The 19,011-nt window shown below is 38.7% G+C and overlaps 2 protein-coding genes and 1 long non-coding RNA gene across 5 annotated transcripts; all 3 read left to right on the top strand.

Annotated features, from left to right (window-relative positions):
• The first annotated feature begins 246 nt into the window (after positions 1 to 246).
• On the top strand, positions 247 to 3,667 carry LOC135587200 (uncharacterized). The gene is made up of 3 exons (XR_010475794.1): positions 247 to 1,276; positions 1,645 to 1,789; positions 3,518 to 3,667. It is a non-coding gene; the product is annotated as an uncharacterized LOC135587200 (long non-coding RNA).
• Positions 3,668 to 4,197: 530 nt separating this feature from the next.
• LOC135587199 (organelle RRM domain-containing protein 2, mitochondrial-like) lies at positions 4,198 to 8,553 on the top strand. The gene is made up of 4 exons (XM_065078320.1): positions 4,198 to 4,442; positions 7,517 to 7,585; positions 7,669 to 7,775; positions 8,115 to 8,553. The coding sequence occupies exons 1-4, from the start codon at positions 4,328 to 4,330 to the stop codon at positions 8,229 to 8,231; spliced, it is 408 nt and encodes a 135-aa protein (XP_064934392.1). The 5' UTR covers positions 4,198 to 4,327; the 3' UTR covers positions 8,232 to 8,553.
• A 583-nt stretch (positions 8,554 to 9,136) lies between these two features.
• LOC103993600 (formin-like protein 3) lies at positions 9,137 to 18,853 on the top strand. Of its 3 annotated transcripts, XM_009413725.3 has the most exons (9): positions 9,137 to 9,283; positions 9,383 to 9,675; positions 11,461 to 12,070; positions 12,156 to 12,221; positions 12,293 to 12,734; positions 12,809 to 13,014; positions 13,414 to 13,649; positions 15,806 to 16,673; positions 18,243 to 18,853. In XM_009413725.3, the coding sequence occupies exons 2-8, from the start codon at positions 9,511 to 9,513 to the stop codon at positions 16,655 to 16,657; spliced, it is 2,577 nt and encodes an 858-aa protein (XP_009412000.2). In that variant the 5' UTR covers positions 9,137 to 9,283; positions 9,383 to 9,510; the 3' UTR covers positions 16,658 to 16,673; positions 18,243 to 18,853. The 3 variants fall into 3 exon arrangements, with proteins under 3 accessions (XP_009412000.2, XP_009412002.2, XP_009412001.2); XM_009413727.3 differs by having other exon boundaries at positions 9,172 to 9,675; positions 12,311 to 12,734; XM_009413726.3 differs by having other exon boundaries at positions 9,172 to 9,675; positions 18,224 to 18,853.
• Positions 18,854 to 19,011: the final 158 nt, after the last annotated feature.

The raw sequence follows: 19,011 nt of genomic DNA, 5'->3' as shown, positions 1-19,011 counted from the left end.
ATTTTAGTTAGTTATTAGACCGACTGCTTCGGGAAGCGAAGAAAAGGCGCACGCATCACGATGACGCGTTTCTTAATCGAGCGGTCAGCAACACTGTGGTCGGTGGACATAAGTCATTGGATCTACCTTGGAAGTCTCACGTGAGTCTATCAGACGCCGACACGTGGTCCCCGGTAATAAAATAGTTCTTGATCAGACGGCTCCGACCTTTCGGTTTGTCGAAAAGGAGAAACCTTTAGTGTCTCCTCACCAACTTAGATTTGCGACTCTTCCATGCATTTATTCTGTGTGAACAATGTTCTGTTCGACGATGATCGTGCATCGATCTATTAATCTTAGACATGGAAGCTTCCTGCGTTGTCAGCTCCTTCGTGCAGCTAATTCTTTGTTCTCTCTCTTCCATGGATGATTGATGGCATTTTGAATCATGCAGCAGAGATGTTGCAGAAGCTGTCGTCGAATCTTGATGTTCCACGGCGTGCCCGATGGATCGCGGGATCCAGATTGCAAGATTCCTTGCCCTGTTTCAACATCCTAAATCGCCGGAGATTCTTGTTCTTCGATTCGGTTTACTATTGCCGGTAACTGATGACCTACTTTGTCGTCTCACAGGCACGTCGATGGGACGCCCAACATTGTCCCACGGGCTTCCGCTGTCGTGTCCTCGGCGAACCCTGAACGAAGCCACCCGGAGATGCTTCGGTGTTCCCCGACTCACCCAACAGCCCAGCTCACGACAGGCTGCCGCGGCGTCCGCCGAAAGGCGCGCCGCCGTGAACTCTCGCTTCCTCGATAGCGCGTCGCTCTTCGCATGCTTGGTCGCGTCTTTAGTCGTTACATCAAGGGGTGCTCTTCCTTTTCCCCGAGTATAAAGGGAGAGGGCTCGGGAAGAGAAAGAGAGAGAGAGAGAGGGAGCGCGCGTCTCAAGGAGATTGGTGGAGGATCCATGAGGGCCGCCGGGAAGGCCGCGTCCCTCGGCGGCTACCGATCGGTCGGCCCGCTCGCCGGCCGTGCGGCGATGCCTGCCGGGAGGGCTCCCAAGCCGGCCTCTTTGACCGCCTCCCCCGTGCCGCCGGCAGCCGAAGGAGGGCCGTCGATGTCCATCACCTCATCCGAAAAGTGCCTCCACGAGGCGGCTACTATCTCCACGGCGTGGGTGGGGGGAGGAGTAGCAGGGGTTCGCCCCCGATTCACTGCATCCGGCCCCAAGGCTCGTGTTCGGGCCCATCCCGACGCTGGAGGAGGCCACTTCCAATCTGAAAGATACCATCGAGAAGTAAGCTTCGTCTCCCGTCCCTCTTTCAAATAAACCTGATAAAGATTCTCCTTTTAACACAATTGACACTGCTTCGCTTCAATTTCGACGTTTTAGCCACGGAAATTTCCTCTAGGGTTTGCATCTAATTTGATTGATATCAGTGGCTCAATCTATGCAGTATGTGATAATTCACATGGTTAAGCTCTTGTGACAACAGCATACAGGGCATGAAATTTCCCTAAATGATTGCAGGTTTAAATGTATTGCTTAGTGCAAGAATGACCAGTAAATTGGAGATAAGCGTTGATGAATGAAAGGGATGTAGACAACTATTTTAGGGTCCTCTCTGGTAAGTATAGTCTACTAATTGTTTGATTTTATTGCAGAGTGTATTTCTCTCCAAGCACCAATTTCCCTGCTACAGAAGTTCCTCATATGTCTGCCCACCATGAAGCCTCAGGGATTATTCCATCAATGCAGGGACATGTTGTTCGAGAATTTTCACTGCTGCAAGGAAGTCCGGAAGTTCAGGTTCAAAAGAATGCAACAATATTAGGAATTTATGATGCACTTCTGCATGAACTTGGTGATGGATTTTGTTGTCCTTGAGCATTTTTGTGATTATCTGTTAATTTATTGCATAGAATATAAAAGTGTTTTACACTGAATGATAGGGTAGCTGTGTTAATATGACTGAAATATTTTGAGTACTACATAACATATATTGAGAGATTTTAAGAGATTGTAAATGGTAATCAATGATATTGAACAACATTCCACAATGTCGTAACTGTTTGGATCAGCTTCATGTTTTTTTTTAACAATTGAGTTTTTTTAGGCAATATCACTAGTTAAATCAAGAGCAGTCAATCTCTTTTTATTGTCTCCTTTGTCTCTTTTCTTCTCACACCACTTATTCTGATTGATTCACCTTGTCAACTGTAGCATTCGTAGGTCTTCCATGGACAGTCATTCAAACTTTGAGATGTGTTATCTATGAATTAATATGCTCGAGCTTGTGAAAAAGGCAATATTTTATATTTGATACATTCAAAGAAGGCATGTCAACCTATTTTTTGGAAACACTCTTTTATTTTACTTCTGTTAATTAATTAATGCAGTTTAGTCCAAACTTAGTCTGATGCACACTTAGTTAAATGCAGTCTTAGTTCTGTTAATTTGTAAGGGCATGTCAAGGAGTTTAATACAGACTTAGTTAGAAATCATTGGTTTTATAATGTACTGAACTAAATTTAATAGTGCACTCTATATTTGCTTCTGTTGGTTTGTAAGGGTTAATGATGATTTTTCACTTTAAATTTTGGACCAGTTGCCTTTCCACCTAAATTTTGTGTATACATTTTGTCCAAGAAGTAAATCGAGCATTGTCTGAAGTCTTCTAATGGCACAGAATTGTGCTTTGCTTTTTTAAGATAATCAAGAACACATTTTACAGAGTTTCAATTCTGCACTTGAACTCATGATGTATTTATTTAGGATTATGTATCTATTAGTTAGACGTTTGTATGTTTAGTATCAAACATGAATTACTTAACCTAAATCTCTTTTTTTGGGTGGCTGCAAGTGTCTCCTTTCAGTATGCAGGCACTAGTTCTTCCTTGAAGAAGTTATTCTATAGAGAAAGAAGTGATCAAGCTTGTAGTGTAATTCTATAAAATCTTCCAAATGCTCAATTAAAGAGAACATCTGTTGCATCAAACTGATGCATGTCCACAATTTCCTTGCTAATTGTGGCATAATGTTTAACTTAATTTATTGTTATTTGGCACAAAAGTGGACACCAGTATCTATTTCTTGCCACCAAGTCGAGGTTTCAAATCGCAAGTGAAATATTCAGAAACCTAGTCAATCACAATGTGCAAGACAGACTAATAACATAGAAGTCATTTAACTTTAAGAAGTCATCCAGCTGGGATTGTAACAATGAGCCCGAGGATTCAACCTTTTATCATTAGAAGAATTGTAACTTGCTTATGGATTTTGTTTGTAGATTTTTATGTTGTCATACTGTTGAAACATTACCAATGGTGGAATTTATGATAAATTAAATCAGATTTACTATCTGCTCAGATGGAATATCTGTCTAGAGAATGTTCTCGTAAGGATCTGAATGTGCTTTGTGATATCACCAATTCCATATTTCTTTTCTCCGACATTTTTAGTTCTGTTTAATTGTTTGAATTAAACATCCATGAATTTTCGGTGACTTGCAATTCATTTATATGGTTCTTTGTGCAGGGTGTTGTTGCTTAGCTTGCTTCCAACAAGAATGTTTGGGATGCCATAATGAAGAATGAGAAAGTCATGGAATTCTACAGAACTTACATGTCAAGTGAGTGTGCATTCACTTCTATTAACATATCAACTTGAAATGAACTTGTGATGTATCTTTAGTTTCTTCGACAGCTGAAGCAACAGGAAGATCGGTAATCGCGGACTTTGTGCATGATGTTAAGCATAAAGTGGTGGAAACAATGAGCAATATATCCAGCTTCCTTCAAGAACTTTTGGGGACTTCAGGAGCTTCCAGTTCAACCAACACAAAGACTAGCCATGAAGACTGTAGGCCATCAGTTAACTTTGCTACGGGTGCATCCTTCATGGCTCTGGCAATTGCAGCAATCTTAGTTGTCCTACTCAAGAGAGCATAGATAGATTGAGATGCTACCACTAAATAATCCTTCTACTGTGTGTGTTTGGATGTACCCAAAAAGTGCCTATGAACTCACCTGCTAATATATTCATTCATAATTAATTTGCATATAAAACCACATCTATTCCGTCAAAAGCAGTATTTTTTTGTATATATATACATATGTATATATACATATACATATGTATATATACATATACATATGTATATATTATGAATAACATAGACGGGGCAATTTAGCAAATCGCCCCGTCGACCGGAGTTTTGATGGGGGCGATTTAGTAAATTGACGTGGGTAAAAGAGGCGGTCGACGCTTTCGCTGCCCTTGCTATAAAGGGCGAGGTGGGATCATCTGAGGCGGGCCACTCATCGGACCGGGAGCGACAGTGGAGCGATGGCGGCGATGCGATCCGGATTCCGGCGCCTCTTCTCCATCTCCGCCTTCACGCCCCCGACTCCAGCTGCCGCTGCCCCGCCTGCGGAGCCTTCCACTAACCTCTTTATCTCAGGCGAGACCCTGGTTTATCCTTTCCTCTCCTCTTCTTTTATGTCTTCTATTCTCCGTCTTCTATGCAACTAGGGTTCTTTCTGTTTTACGATTCGATGTTCCGGGATAATATGGGGGCTTTAACTCTTCTTGCTGTTGATCATAGTAACTCGATTATGAGTGCTTAAGTTTCTTGGTTGTTGTGCGGTTGAGTGGTTTATCTTTGCCCTTCTTCCAGAAACTAGTCGAAGACTCTTTTCCCTACTTTTGCGGCTTGTGTATACGAAACTGATCTATGAAAGACTCGCATTTATGACAGTTCGTTGAATCTAGGTTTGAGCTGTAACAAAGGTAACATGAGAGGATTGATTTTGATTGTTGGTTGTCGTCCACAAGCTTCATTGGTTTGAGGAAATGAAATGTTTTAGGACCAAGAAAACCTACTATTGCTTTAAGAAAATTGATGCAATTGTTTCAAGTTTTTTTATTTTATTTGCAAGAGTTAAATACATTTCTTTCATTATAACAGATATTGAAGAAGCTCCTATTTAAACATTTCTGTAGAAGCACCTTATGTGTTGGAAGCCAAATAAAAGGATGGTTAGACAAAAACAATTTTAGTAATCAACTTTGTAGAGAAGTTATCTTCTTCAAATCACTGGAGCAGAAACATGTTCGAGTTTCTGTAGGTGGCAAGGGGTAATATGGCAACGCCCAGCTTGAGGCATGATGTGCCCTGCCAGTTCTGCCCATATTTAGCTAAGTTACATGATAATGTAATAAAGTCGGGTAATTCTTTAAGGTGTCACTGTAACTAGTTAACAGTTAGCTAGTGATACTTATCATTCGGCAGTTCTACCATGTGTAAAAGATAACAATTGACTATATGAATGGTTAGTAAGCAGCCTAGTGTCAATGTTGACATAGCCGACATTGTTAATTCAGGGTACTTGCTGAATACACTACAACTAGAGGATAGCAAGTGCCTTAAATATGATGACTAGGGATTGTCTTTGTTAGCGGACACTATTGGTTGGAGAATTTGATGGCCATGAATATACTTTATTCAAACTAATTTTTGTTAAAAAATGTGTTTTGTTTCAAAAGCTAGTGGTTTCTAAAGATTGTGTGAAATATTCTTGTAGAAACAAAGAAAACAAGACTTGAGGAAAAACTTTGAAGCCTCTATGTTGGAACACGTAGATATATGAAATTGGCAATTCAAGTGCATCATTCCTTTGAGTTCACAATTGTAAAGAATTACTTTAGTCTAGAATGTTGTATACATGTTTATGTTACATGATATAAACATTGTTGGATTTAAGAAAGCAATTAGGGATGATCAATTCAATGTGTCATTATTATCTGATTGATGCATTGTGAATGATGGATTCTGGTGAAATATTGGTTTCGATATCCATTCAATGTATTTCATGTAAGATCGTGTGAAAATATTACTCATTGACTGACCTCTAACCAGTTATATAGCATATTCTTTACACAAAAGATATGTTAGTGGCATAAAATTAGGAGGGGGAGGGTGATTCAGATGCTCACCTACCGTCCAGCTTAGTAATGTTTAGTGTTTTTAAAAGCACTAGGTACCAAAATACGTCAAGATCCCAAAACGATCAAGGCACTAGGCTCTCGCTTAGGCACCCACCCGAGCAAAGCAAGATGGTTTAAAATATTAAAATATAAAAAATATAATATAATGAATAAATATGATAAAATAAATAAAAATACGAAATTAAATTGAAAAGATCTAAAGTACCAAGTCACATTATCCATTTTCTAATTACAAAAATGTCAAAAGACTCAAAACAATAAAACTTTACATCAAATTCAATCATCATCATAATTAACATCGTCATTCTATCATCATATTTCTCTTTCTCTTATTCATCTACATCAAAATAGGTTTCCTCTTCACCAATGGCAGGAGATAAACTTGAGATTTTTGCACTCATTTTTACCTTCGTCAATAGTCTTGTATATGTTTGCAATTCTTTAACACCTGAGATGTAACCATAATAGTAGTGCTAAATAGGGTGAGAAAAGGAGTCAACAATAGTGGAATGTGGGGAAGGAGTCATCGAGTGGAACGTGGCGAAGGAGAGGGCGACGATGATGGAGGAACCTTTGGACAAGGATAGTGATAGTAGATGCATTTGCGGACAGCAGCAGCAACGATGGCGACGACTACCTTCAGTGGGACCAGAGGTGACTCGGGGTGGTGAATTAGGATTCGGGGGTCTCGTGCGAGGGCCGAGGGGAGGGGCATGGTTTTACTATAATGTTTAGTTGGTTCGATCGAACCAGAGTTGGCCATCTAGTTTGATTGCTTACATTCAATCGGGCACTCACCCTAAGCGCCTCGACGCTTGGGCGAGTGCCCAAGCAGCACTTCACTAAAGCGCGTCACCTAGCTTCTGTCTGAGGCACTCAGACCTTGCCTCACTAGAGTGCATAGGCGAGTGCTTGGGCCCCTTTTTAAATCATTGGTCATGTTGATACTTGATCCAGGTTTTATGGTTGTATCAGCATGAGAAATGTTAGTTGTCATGTCAATCTATGATGTGTATGATGAAACTTCAACACAGAGGGACGTTCTGATGAAAATGTATATATTCATTATGTTATTGAATCACAACATCCAAAAGCAAGGTTCAGCTTTGTCTAGAAGTAGAAATTGGAAGTTTGAACATAGGGTGATACAATGTACTTAAATTGCTTGTTCTAGGAAACTTACCATTCATCGTGTGGAAGGAGGTTTTGGGCATAGGGTGGTTTGATGTATTTTGATTAACAAATGATGTAAGCAGATTTAAACCATTGAAGAAATTGAATGATATGTAGTTGCATCATATTTCACTTGGGACCTTCATAAATTTTTCTGCTTGACAGATGTTAAGCGTCCACATAACTTTGTATTCCTTTATCTTGTTTCTTTGCAATTTGTTTGTGCAGCTTGTTTTTAGCTGGCTTGTTGGCTTTTAGTGCGTTTCCTTGTTTCTGTGCTGTTGTTCTTATGTCTGATGGTGTCTTGCTCTGCAACTTTTATACTCTGACTGTTTGCAAAGGAGTGATTTGCAGGACTTAGCAAGCGAACAACGTCGGAAGGACTCAGAGAAGCTTTTTCAAAGTTTGGGCAAATAGTCTATGGTATGTTTTTCTTTTTGAAAGTAAATTTTATGAGATCATATCTATAAGATGCTAATTCAACAGTTTATCTTCACTTTCTGCAGCTAGGGTTGTGACTGACCGCATTTCTGGATTTTCCAAAGGGTTTGGGTTTGTGAGGTATGCAACATTAGAAGAAGCAGCAGAAGGCATAAAAGGCATGGACGGCAAGGTGAGTTGGCATGTTGGTTCTTGCGTTCAACCTATGTTAACCCTTTATTATGCAACATGCAGAATTTGCTTAGTTTATTAGCAGAATTGATGTACATAATATTATTTTTAAGAGTCAGTTGCAAACATTATGCATCACATACAGAGACCCAACCATAATGGATCCTAATAATTGAGTCAATGCAACATGAATTGTTAGCTATCCTCATTGGTTCACCTTGCTGCAACTAAATATTCATGACTTTAAGGTCACTTATATTTGGCAATTCCAATATCATTTATTGACCACGTATCAACCCTTCCCGCTTGATCATCTTCTCATTGTTATATTTGGCTGCAGTTTCTCGATGGATGGGTTATTTTTGCCGAGTATGCCAGACCAAGACTACCCCCGTCAGGCCCGACACAACCACAGACACCACCTCCCCAAACATCAGAACCATCATCTGGTTTTTAACAGAGCTTGAGCTCCATCAAAGCTTCCTCATTCATGAGAGGCAACGAATCATTAAAGCAGATTTTTTTTTGCAAATTTAAATTACTTGGTTTTCCCTGGTGTGCAATAATTCTCTTAAATGGGAGGGTTAGGTTGCACAAGTGCTGCCATTGGAGACTGATGAGAACTTGAAGAACATGATGCCTATAAACTTCTAGTGTACCCATGGACTTGTCTTTTAGTATCTTGGCTGGAAGCGAGACTTCTTCATGAGAGATATGTATGTTGTGCCACACGGTTAATTCTCTGTTTTACAAATTAGACTTTACTTGGTTGTGCTTAATGCGGAGATCGTCTGGTTGCTATTGTCTTTTACGTCTTTTAAAGTTACATAACCATCAAGTGATCCACCAAATAAGTGCAAACAAATCAAATGCAACAAGAACGAAACTATAAACAAAAAGATCAAATAAGTCACACTGTTCTCGTATTCTTTTACGGTGACAAGCGCCGATGGTAGATTAGCTATAACATCTTAACAGTAAGATTTGAGGTTTATCCCAAAATAAGACATTGGGAACCCTAAACTAAACTGCTGTGAGAGGAAGGGTATGTCTTGCGGTGTTACATATAATTAATTATTCATGATAAAACAAGGCCAAATCCGGTTTCCCCGATTAAGTACCTTATTAGAACAACCTCACTCTCTCACGCAATCCACATTGCAAACAAGAGTTTGCAATACGATCCGTGACGCGGCAGCTGTATCACCCGTATCCACAGTGTGCAAAATCTTCGTCAAACAAGGCTACTGGAAGGAGCATGTTCTCCAACAAACTTGCAGCCGATCGGATTCGATCACTTCCGCACGTCTGTTTGTTGTATCGTCGTTCGTTCCCTCTTTCCAATGCCGGCATCGGAGATTTAAACTAATATATAAACAAATCCCCTAATCGTGCCGTCCTCGGCCTCTGCTCGTCCTCGTCGCCTCTCCAACGAGCAAACCCTATGTTTCCACCCCGTGATCACGCGGCCAGCATTCTTACCCTTCTGCTTGGTTGCACCGATCCGAGGTCGGAAGCACAATAAAATCTTGAATTCCTTTTTTTTCGTTTTTTTTTCGGAGTTCTTTCGGTGACCCCGAGAATAATTCCTCTGTTTCTTGCCTCAAGTTTGGCGATTGACAAAGATTGAATGTGGTTTCTGGTGGGGATATGGCTTGTGTTGTGTTGGGAGCTGATTTGATGCGGAGGTTGAGCTGCCGATGCGATGAAAAGGATCGACCGCGGGTGGAATATTGATGCAAGAAACGATGGATGCGAAAATTATCGGGGTTTTCATTGCTTCTTTTAGTTTGTTGTGTGTTCTGGTGATGAAAGGATCGGTAGGGAGGCTGGGGATAAAGAGATTGCTGTTGGGATGGGGAGATTCTAAGTTGATGGGTCCTATGCTGCACGAAGACACGGTATGGCATTCTTGTTCTTTAAATTCTTGTGTGTGATCTCTCTCGCTTCTGTACATCATTCATCTTTTTGATAGTGACTACTGTTGTAATTCTTGTAGTGAACTTTTAGTGAATTGAAACTAATTGTTCGTAGTTTCGCAAGTGCTAATTTGTCCTGCAAGTTATGGTCGATATTGATAGTGCAAACCTAGTTGTGCTGATGTACAGCTGATGAGACACATGCATCTAAGTTCCATGCATGTGATATATATTTCTTGGCGCTGGGGAGGAAGGAGCTGGTTTGATGATCGATGACTGCGATCCTGTTCTGCTCTAATGCAACACATAAAAAGGCACAACTAAGACCAGAGTCCATGAGGTTTCTTCGTTAGTCATCAGTGCTTCCTTGTTTTTTGTTCAAGATTATCTGCTTTAGTAATGAATCCAGTGGAGCTCATTCGTCTTTCCTCCTTACCCAATTGCAAACTGATTATTGACCTTTATCATCTAAGTAATTAGGCCTTGGCATCACAGTTCGCGTGCTCCTCTGTGACCTATGTAACTAGGGTTCTTTTTATGGAAACAGTCTTCTTGCTTGATCCTATAACAAGTGAGTTTGACTTCATTGTAAGACAGGCAAAAAAATTTTAAAAAAAAATTGCACTGCTCCCATGGGTGATCCATTGACCTAGGAAGAGGTTGAAAATTCTTTGGCAATCCTAAAGATCAGCCTCAAATGAACTTTTACCATTGAGGCTCCAATTTTCTTGTTCTCTTCTTTCAATAACAAAGGTGCAAAAAGATAGTGAGATGCTCATAGCTAGATTAATTTGTCTGATCGTCTTCTATAGTCTGCCAAGCCAAGTCTGTAATGATGAAAAAGATAACTTCTTTGTTATACTTGTAGTTATATTGTCTAGTAGGCCACCAGTGAACGATCAGCCACTGCCAAATTTCCAGCATTTTACCTTTCAACCTTTTTTTTCTCCTTCTTGATTTATATTCTGCTTCTTGTGTTCCTAGGTTTCCTTGACAGTATGCCTAGATTGACACCAATGAAGGCCGTATGGGCCAATTTCCGCTGCACAAGGTCCAACGGCAGTAACCACAACAAGCTGGACCTCTCAAGCTTTGCGACCGTTTTTCTTGTATGGAAATAGTCTCATGATGTTTATCCTTGGAAGGAGAGTGTCATCCTTGAGCAGAAGTAGGCCAAACAGACTTCCCGTTTTAACTGACAACCAGTAGTAGCTAATTTTTTAATTGTTTCTTTGACTCCTCACAGAAGAATATGTACAAAACTAGTTAGCCTATAAATAGGCCATGAATGTTCTCAACAGTAAATTTTGGACATTATGCTCTATTTTTCCATCAATAATCATCTTTTTTTTCTTTTTCTCTTTGGAAGGCAACTCTCTTACTCGAATTAGAGAAGCAGGACTAGCTGGCGTACCCTAACAGCTAATTACAATCTTCATGACTTTTGTTATACATGGTATCTCTTCCTTACAGCTAAAGTAATCACTCTTTCTCCTATGAAGGCTTTAAGCATGATTAACCTCACTTTGGTGATCTATTTTATGAAATTGGTTATTACATGGTCTAGAAATCCTTACATGGTTCATCTGATTTCTGACTAATATTATTGAGGCTCTTAATTCTATATTTGTTACCCTTGAATTTTGTATATTCTCATTGCCTAGATATAAAAGAGTTAAAGATGTGCAATGCTAAAGGCCTTTGTAAGTTGTTACATTGCAGCCTGCAGTTGATAATCATACAATAAGTTGGTTTTCTGTTGTGCAGGGTTCTATGTGTGTTTCTGAAGTCATGATATCTCTACCCCCTGACATAAAACATGAAGTTATCAAATGTCTTGTTAGGAAAGGATTCCACTTTGATATTTCTGGTGAATATTATAGACTGGAAAATATGTATTTTGAGTGTTTGGAATTGATACATAGTTGCCATCCTGTTCTAAGAAGACATTTAGCAGATATGCCTCAAAATACTGCACCTGCCATGTCTCCAGCTTCAGGACCTTCTCCTGCTTCAGCTTTGTCACCTAATACAAGGGTTGAACAGCAAACACCCACTCCAACTCGATCACCATCTTATGATCTTGCACCTGCAAGCTCTCCACCTCCCAATCAGCAGATATCAGTTTTGCCCACTAACATTTCTCCATCAGAACCATCCAAAACAAATCCAGGTGTTGCTTCATTTTTACACGAGGAGGAGCAAAAAAACAAGATTAAATTAATTATTATTGCTGTGCTGATATCTTCAGCTGGGACAACTCTTCTTCTTGCATGTGTATTCTGTTGTTATCAGAAATGCTGTAGACAAAATAACTCCTCCATAAAGGAAAGGGATGAAGGGGCCCTCTTGCATGTAGGCTTACATGACTTGGCTGGTATGTGGTTGTTTTATTTTATTGTGAACATAATTAATTAGACAGATTGCTTCATTTGATGGTTTTCTTCTTTTCTTAATTTTAGGCTCACCAATAAAATCATTTGGACCAGTGGTTTCAAATCATAAGGATAAACATGGAGATTTTTCAGGTAACAAAAATTGCCATTTTTCTCTTTGGATGTAAACTAAGATGGTGCATCACAATCTAACATACTATCAGGATATCACTGTACTCCAGCTGTTCCATCTTTTGGTCTCAAAGATGCTTCTGAACCGAAGGCACATCTTCCTCATCCTCCTGGGGGGTCTACTCTTTCAACTATTAACCTTCCTGCACAATCTCCTGTTGTCCCACCTCCACCACCTGCTGCTGTCCCTCCTCCACCTGCTATCCCTCCACCATCTGCTCCACGACCACCATTACCAAACCGAAAGATTGGTGCTCGGCCTCCTCCACCACCACCAAAAGCTACTCATCCATCTCAAGGAAGTTCAAGAACTACACAACCATCAAATCTTGGACCCAATCATTTAGGAAGCCTCGATGGAGATGGCGATGGCACTGCTCCTAAGACAAAGCTGAAGCCATTCTTTTGGGATAAAGTTCTTGCAAACCCGGATCAGTCCAATGTCTGGCATCAGATTAGATCAGGATCTTTTCAGTAAGTCATTACTTCTTACTGTTGTTGTCAGTATAAAACCACACTTTGATGATGATGTAATGACATCATTACAGGTTTGATGAAGATATGATAGAAACACTATTTAGCTACAGTTCTGCTGGTGGTAAGAACAATGGCAAAGGGAAGAAGGAATCCCCCCCTGGTGAAACTTCTACTCAGTATATTCAGCTTCTTGATCCAAAGAAGTCACAGAATTTGGCAATATCATTAAAGGCTTTGGGTGTCAAAAAACAAGAAGTCCATGATGCACTCATGGAAGGTACGTTTTTATCTTGTACTTAGCAGAACGGAGATCATGTGATGCCATATTTTCTGTATCGGATGAGAATAGGAGTAAAGTAGATTATAGCAGCTGCCAGCCATGGGTCTGCTTTTGTTTTTTCCCTTCTTATGTTTGATTTTCATGTATTTATTACTCGGTAGTCAGTGGAGCTGCTTATCCATTATATTGATTATTAGAGGTTTTGTTTTCCTTCCTGCACAAACATAAAATTCCGGTTTTCCTGTTTTTTATTTGTGCTTTGTGTTAAACTTTCAAGCACCTTGGAGAGCTCTTTAACAACCATCACTGGCAATTTTCTTTGATTGCACAAAACTTCTCCATTATAAATCAATTTTAATGCACTGAGACTTTTTCTGTTTATCTTCTTCATAACAGCAAATGAGCTTCCTACCGCTCTTCTGCAAACATTGTTGAGAATGCAACCAACAACAGATGAAGAGTTGAAGCTTCGGCTGTATGATGGTGATTTGTCATTACTGGGACCAGCAGAACAATTCCTGAAGGACTTAGTTCATATTCCTCTTGCCTACAAAAGGATGGATGTTCTGCTATTCATGTCTACGCTACGTGAAGATGTCTCAAGCATAAAGGAATCATTTGAAACTCTGGAGGCAAGTCTTAAAATCTCAGACAACTTGAATGCTATTGATGCATGTTTGGAACCTATTTCATGAGCATAATCTAGATAGCAGGTTTAAGCTGAGGCTTGTCCTTCCTAAAGATTGCTTGGCCTCAAATTAGGCACCCAAACTATTAATGCTACTTCCTTGGTGTTTACGCATGTCATGTTTTAACTTAAGTCATGTAAGACATATATCAACACTTCCAAAATAAGTAATATATTTTTTGCTAAATATATTCAAAAAATAGCAAATACCATTGGTACTTTTATCAATTCAATTAATCTAATAACAGATGTTTAAATGCAATCATGAATCCAATAATATGACAAAAGTAAGTACATGACTAGCATGGATACTTCCTGATTAAATAATAGTTTTTTCTATTCAATTTTGGAAATACCATTAATATTTATTATGCACTTCAATCAACCTAATAAGAGATGCTTGAGTGCAATCATGAATCCAACTATCAGCATATACAAATAAGTATGACAAAAGTAAGTGCCATATTAACACGAAAAAGATCAGTTTACTGTTGCACATGGAACTAAAAAATTAGAATCTTTTTCATAATAATCATATTCTCTTATGTTATTCACTTATCAGGCTGTTAAGACTGCTTGGTTAAACCCCAGAATGTCCATGTTCATTATGCAAGAGAACTGTAGAGAATAAAAATTGTTTTATGGTCATGAGTAATGGGTATCAATGGTTGCATCCCCATGATGTTAACCATTGTTAACCAACTTGATCATTAACTGACTTATTCCCTAAATGTGTAGGATAAGGCTGTTTCAGTAAAAGAAATGATCAGCTTTTTACCAGGAGTCCAACAGTTCAAGATTCATGTGAAAAAGGCTGCGCAAAAGACAAATGAGGGCTCATTAATTATGATCTTGTCATTTGGAAACAAGTAAATTACACTACATCCTTAAATCATTCAGCTAACCTTCGATATAAATAAGTTAACAAGTACAATCCATTTGTACTCATTTCTAAATCAGCTTCAGATTTGAATCCACAGCTGGTCTAGATTTGAATAATTCGAACTTCAAACCTAATCTGATTCATTTTGCAACGAGTGCAGTTTCAGATTAAGTGACATGGGTTAAAGCCTTAAGTACATAAATAGCAATTTTCCTATTACTAGGCATTTATACCTGCGATAATATAATTTTTTAGAAAAAGGTAAAGAAAGAAACAATTCTCAATCACAATGCAAGATTACAGAACATCTTCCTTGTGAAATTCAAGAACAACGTCTTTCATATAGTAGTGAACACATGTGAGTGACTTGCAGATAGCCAAGTGCATACCAACTTTTAATCAAAATGTCATCATACCAAAAGCACTAATCAAAAGTTCCATTTTCTATTATTGACATGCAACCTTTATATGCATTTTCTTTGTATCTCATATCCATGACTTCAATTGAGTAGCAAGATAACAGTTATGTTTGTCAATTTGTATGCATGAAAAATGGTGCAGATACTAATTTCCATAGAGCCAAGATGTATGGAAAGTAATATTGGGAGGCTTCGCCTACTATGGCCAATCTTTCATGTGTTATGCAGTGCATCTACAAACCCAACATCCATGCAGTCGATAATCTTAGCTATGCATAAACATCTGCCCCTATCATCCAGCAGCAAAATTCCATTTGGCACTGAAGTGTCTCATTGCGTTCTCTTTAACGAGACAACAAATTGATGATTCAGAAATGCTGCTTTTATTATAAATATGTTAAGATGTTTAGCTAAAGATTATGCAATGATTACCTTATATATGATGAGCACAACAAAGCTATGATGAAATTCATTCTTCAATGCTACAATCAAATTACAAGTTAGCCTTGTGCATTTCATGCTTATTAATCAGTTCACGTACTTTAGTTGAATTGTTGTTACTTGATAATGCCATGTATGTTAGTGTCAATATCTCAGAGAGGAGTAGTAGAGTTCGCTTCTCTAATATTCATTGTGTATGTTTCCTTTGATACTCTCTGCTAGATGAATGAGCATCTTGTTATCTTTGTGCTTTAGTCAATTTCATAGATAATGAAGACTACAGTTACTAATAATCATTTTGTTTCTAATATCATAATTTTCTGGTAGAAATAAACCATAGGTATTCTTTTATAATAGGTAGCTTGCACAGAGCTCAGAAGCAATCGTTTGTTCTTGAAGCTATTAGAAGCTGTTCTTAAAACTGGCAACCGCATGAATGATGGAACCTACCGTGGAGGTGCTCAAGCTTTCAAGCTTGACACGCTCTTAAAGTTGTCAGATGTTAAGGGTGCCGATGGGAAGACCACTCTGTTGCATTTTGTTGTTCAAGAGATCATTCGTTCTGAAGGTGTACGTGCTGTACGTTTGGCAAGACAAAGTGGAAACATGTCCTGCCTCACAAATTACAGTCTTAACTCTGATGATTTTGGTGAACATTCTCCTAGAGAATCTGGAGAAGATTACCATGACATTGGCCTTAAGGTTGTTTCTTGTCTGAGCAGTGAGCTTCAGAATGTCAAGAAGGCAGCAGGATTGGATGCTGATGCCATAACAAGTGCAGTGGCAAGCTTTGGGCACAGACTAATGGAGAATAAGGAGTTCCTGAACACTGACATGAAAAGTCTGGAAGAGAATAGTGGGTTTCACCATTCACTGCAGTGCTTCGTGGAGAATGCTGAGGTTGCCATAAATTTCTTGTTGGAAGAAGAACGAAGAATAAGATCCTTGGTGCAGAACACCACAGATTATTTTCAGGGGAATACAGGGAAAGAAGAAGGCTTGCGGTTATTTGTCATTGTGCGAGATTTTCTTGGCATGTTAGATAAGGCATGCAAAGAAATAAGGGAGTCACCAAATAAAGTTTCAAAGACACCAAAAGTTAAGGGCAGTCCAAGGGCAGCTCCTATTCCTGATCCTCGGCAGCTATTATTTCCTGCAATCGTGGATCAACGGGTGGATAGTTCCAGTTCGGATGAAGAGGGACCCTAAATTTTGGTTAGACGAGGTAACAATTGATCTCATACTGATGGAAAAGCTTTGAATTGAATTACGTTGGTAATAATAAACAGTTACTTGTACTGTTGATAGGAAACTACTTCAAAATATTAGTGCCATTTTTCCAATATGTAACAATCTATTAGGAAAAGCCTTCTGCACATATAGACAATTATAAAACTTTTGTTTTGATACTGTAATGGTCATGAGAAAACCACACAGTACCAATAATCCAGTTACCTACACTGATTATTATAAAGTTACAAGGAACCTTAGTAACTTCCCAAGATTTTAATCTTAAGAAGATAATAGCTGTGTGTCAACAGGGCATACAATTAGAGATGGAATACTCATGTGATCTAACTAATACGACTTTGTAACCAATGTTTGCTTGAAGTATTGATTCTGTAAGTATTTTGGCATTTAGCGACAAAGTAATTCTTCAAAATCGATTACTAAGTCGAGACTATTCACAGATTTGGTATGATATCAAACTGCATTTTGTATTAAATATGAAAAGCTTCCCATTAAAACATCCTACATTTGTTTGATTGAGTAGCATGTATGGTTTGTTTCTCCACATTGAACAGGCAATTTACCATCATGTTGCAAAAACATGACTTCTATCTCAAGTTTGCTCAACCATCTGTCGAGAGAGTTGACAAACACATAGTTTCCCTTGACCCCGTTGCTACATTTAGGGTACAGTTTTAAAATATAGTATTCATAACTCTTTTTTCTGGCTTTAGTTTATCATTATTGTTGACTATTAGTTTCCCTTAAACAGTTTGGTCAAACAAGAAGGTATAGTATCATTTGGCATTGATAAGTAAATGTCAGAAAAGTGCTAAATACCATATGATATGTCTGTAAAGTAAATGTATCACAAATCAACGACCAAGCCTGCAACCAACCTTTCATAGATAAACCCTAACTCAATGTTGCAATCTTGTTCGGCTGGTGGCTTCACAAATGTTCTGAACATGATCTAGATTGTTAATTCCTCTTGTTCATTACTCTGAGGTAAGTCCATATTATCTTCCGTGGGAGCTCAAATTGGATTGTGATCGATCTTCATCTCTGCCGTCCTCAACTATTGTGATCCCTTCAAGGTCCTCTCATTACTTCTCGCTTAATTTTTATGGAACCCCTTACCTTTTGCTTGTTCTCTGCTGTAGGTTAACCTCACACTTTTATCTCATCATTTTTCATGATATCACATTCATCTTAGTCTATTTTCCCAACATTTTCAACATAAATCTACCTTAAATTGCTGCATTTTGATTATGTAGGAATGCAGTAAAACCTCTCATTTTATTTGCCAAAACACTAAGCATAGGAGATCATTTCATCTTTCTCTCCTACAGAATGGAACACTGAATCACCTATGTTATCCATAATGCTGACTGGGGTCTCATCAAAGCTTTGTTATTCATAGTACAAAAATTTATGTGACAGATGTACCATGAGCTTAAAATGTTGCTGGTGCATTGAGCTTAATATATTGCTATTTTTACCTTTCAAGTTTTGCTTCTCCAGATCCCTCTTATATCCTATCAGAATTTTGAATTGTCTCTAGGATATTCCTGGCTTCAAGATTCCTCTAAGGAGTGTTTGTCATCTTGAGTTGCATCTTTATTCGGGTGGATCTGAAGTTTATCATGTACTCAGCAACTTGGGATTCCTAGGCAAATGCTTCTGTAGTCATGCTATTTAGATTATACAAGACCAAGCAACTCATGAGATCATGGAGAAGAGCAGGAATCAAAGAAAGGTTTAAAGGACAACAAGCACTGGGCTAGATAAGTGGGGAGCAATCAAAGCACCATGACATGAAGGATATATATACAACTCAAAGCTGTGATGAAAAATTCTGGTCTAACCAGGAAAGGTATGGGAATATTTGTACTCTGTTTCTGTAAGATATGTTGGGCATATGAAGAAGACAAATAGGTAATTGTGGTTCTGGTTTTAGACTTCCCTGCAAGGATAACCCTATTAGTTGGTGGTCTGCAACTAATTGTGCCTATTTTCATCTGTGATTCAATGATCATGCATAATAATTCCCCAGGTAATGTCTTTCTGAGAAAAGCAATGTTATCATCTATTTATCTGAGAAAAAAAGGGGACAAGTAGATGCACATCATTTGGTTGTACAGATCATGCATAATAATCTTTGATTCCCCTTTATTTTCCCAGGTGCTATATTTCTAAGAAAAGGTATATTATAGTCTATTTTATTGAAGGTCATATATAATGCATGCTGTTACATACTGTCACAGTACTAATCCAATGAGATAATTAATTTATCATGCCTCTCATCATATCCAATACAAGTCAATTCTAAT

This window comes from Musa acuminata, chromosome BXJ1-8, assembly GCF_036884655.1.
Source record: "Musa acuminata AAA Group cultivar baxijiao chromosome BXJ1-8, Cavendish_Baxijiao_AAA, whole genome shotgun sequence".
NCBI classification, from domain to species: domain Eukaryota; kingdom Viridiplantae; phylum Streptophyta; class Magnoliopsida; order Zingiberales; family Musaceae; genus Musa; species Musa acuminata.
The sequence above is the reverse complement of the archived record's forward strand: the minus strand, read 5'-3'. Positions and strand labels throughout refer to the sequence as shown.

Excerpts from the sequence above, each read along its gene's own strand:
- LOC103993600 (XM_009413725.3), top strand. The coding sequence starts at position 9,511 with ATGCAAGAAACGATGGATGCGAAAATTATCGGGGTTTTCATTGCTTCT. Across the intron at positions 12,071-12,155 it reads AGGCTTACATGACTTGGCTG|GCTCACCAATAAAATCATTT; the intron begins GTATGTGGTTGT and ends TCTTAATTTTAG. Across the intron at positions 13,015-13,413 it reads CCATGATGCACTCATGGAAG|CAAATGAGCTTCCTACCGCT; the intron begins GTACGTTTTTAT and ends TCTTCATAACAG.
- LOC135587199 (XM_065078320.1), top strand. The coding sequence starts at position 4,328 with ATGGCGGCGATGCGATCCGGATTCCGGCGCCTCTTCTCCATCTCCGCC. Across the intron at positions 4,443-7,516 it reads CACTAACCTCTTTATCTCAG|GACTTAGCAAGCGAACAACG; the intron begins GCGAGACCCTGG and ends AGTGATTTGCAG. Across the intron at positions 7,586-7,668 it reads GTTTGGGCAAATAGTCTATG|CTAGGGTTGTGACTGACCGC; the intron begins GTATGTTTTTCT and ends CACTTTCTGCAG.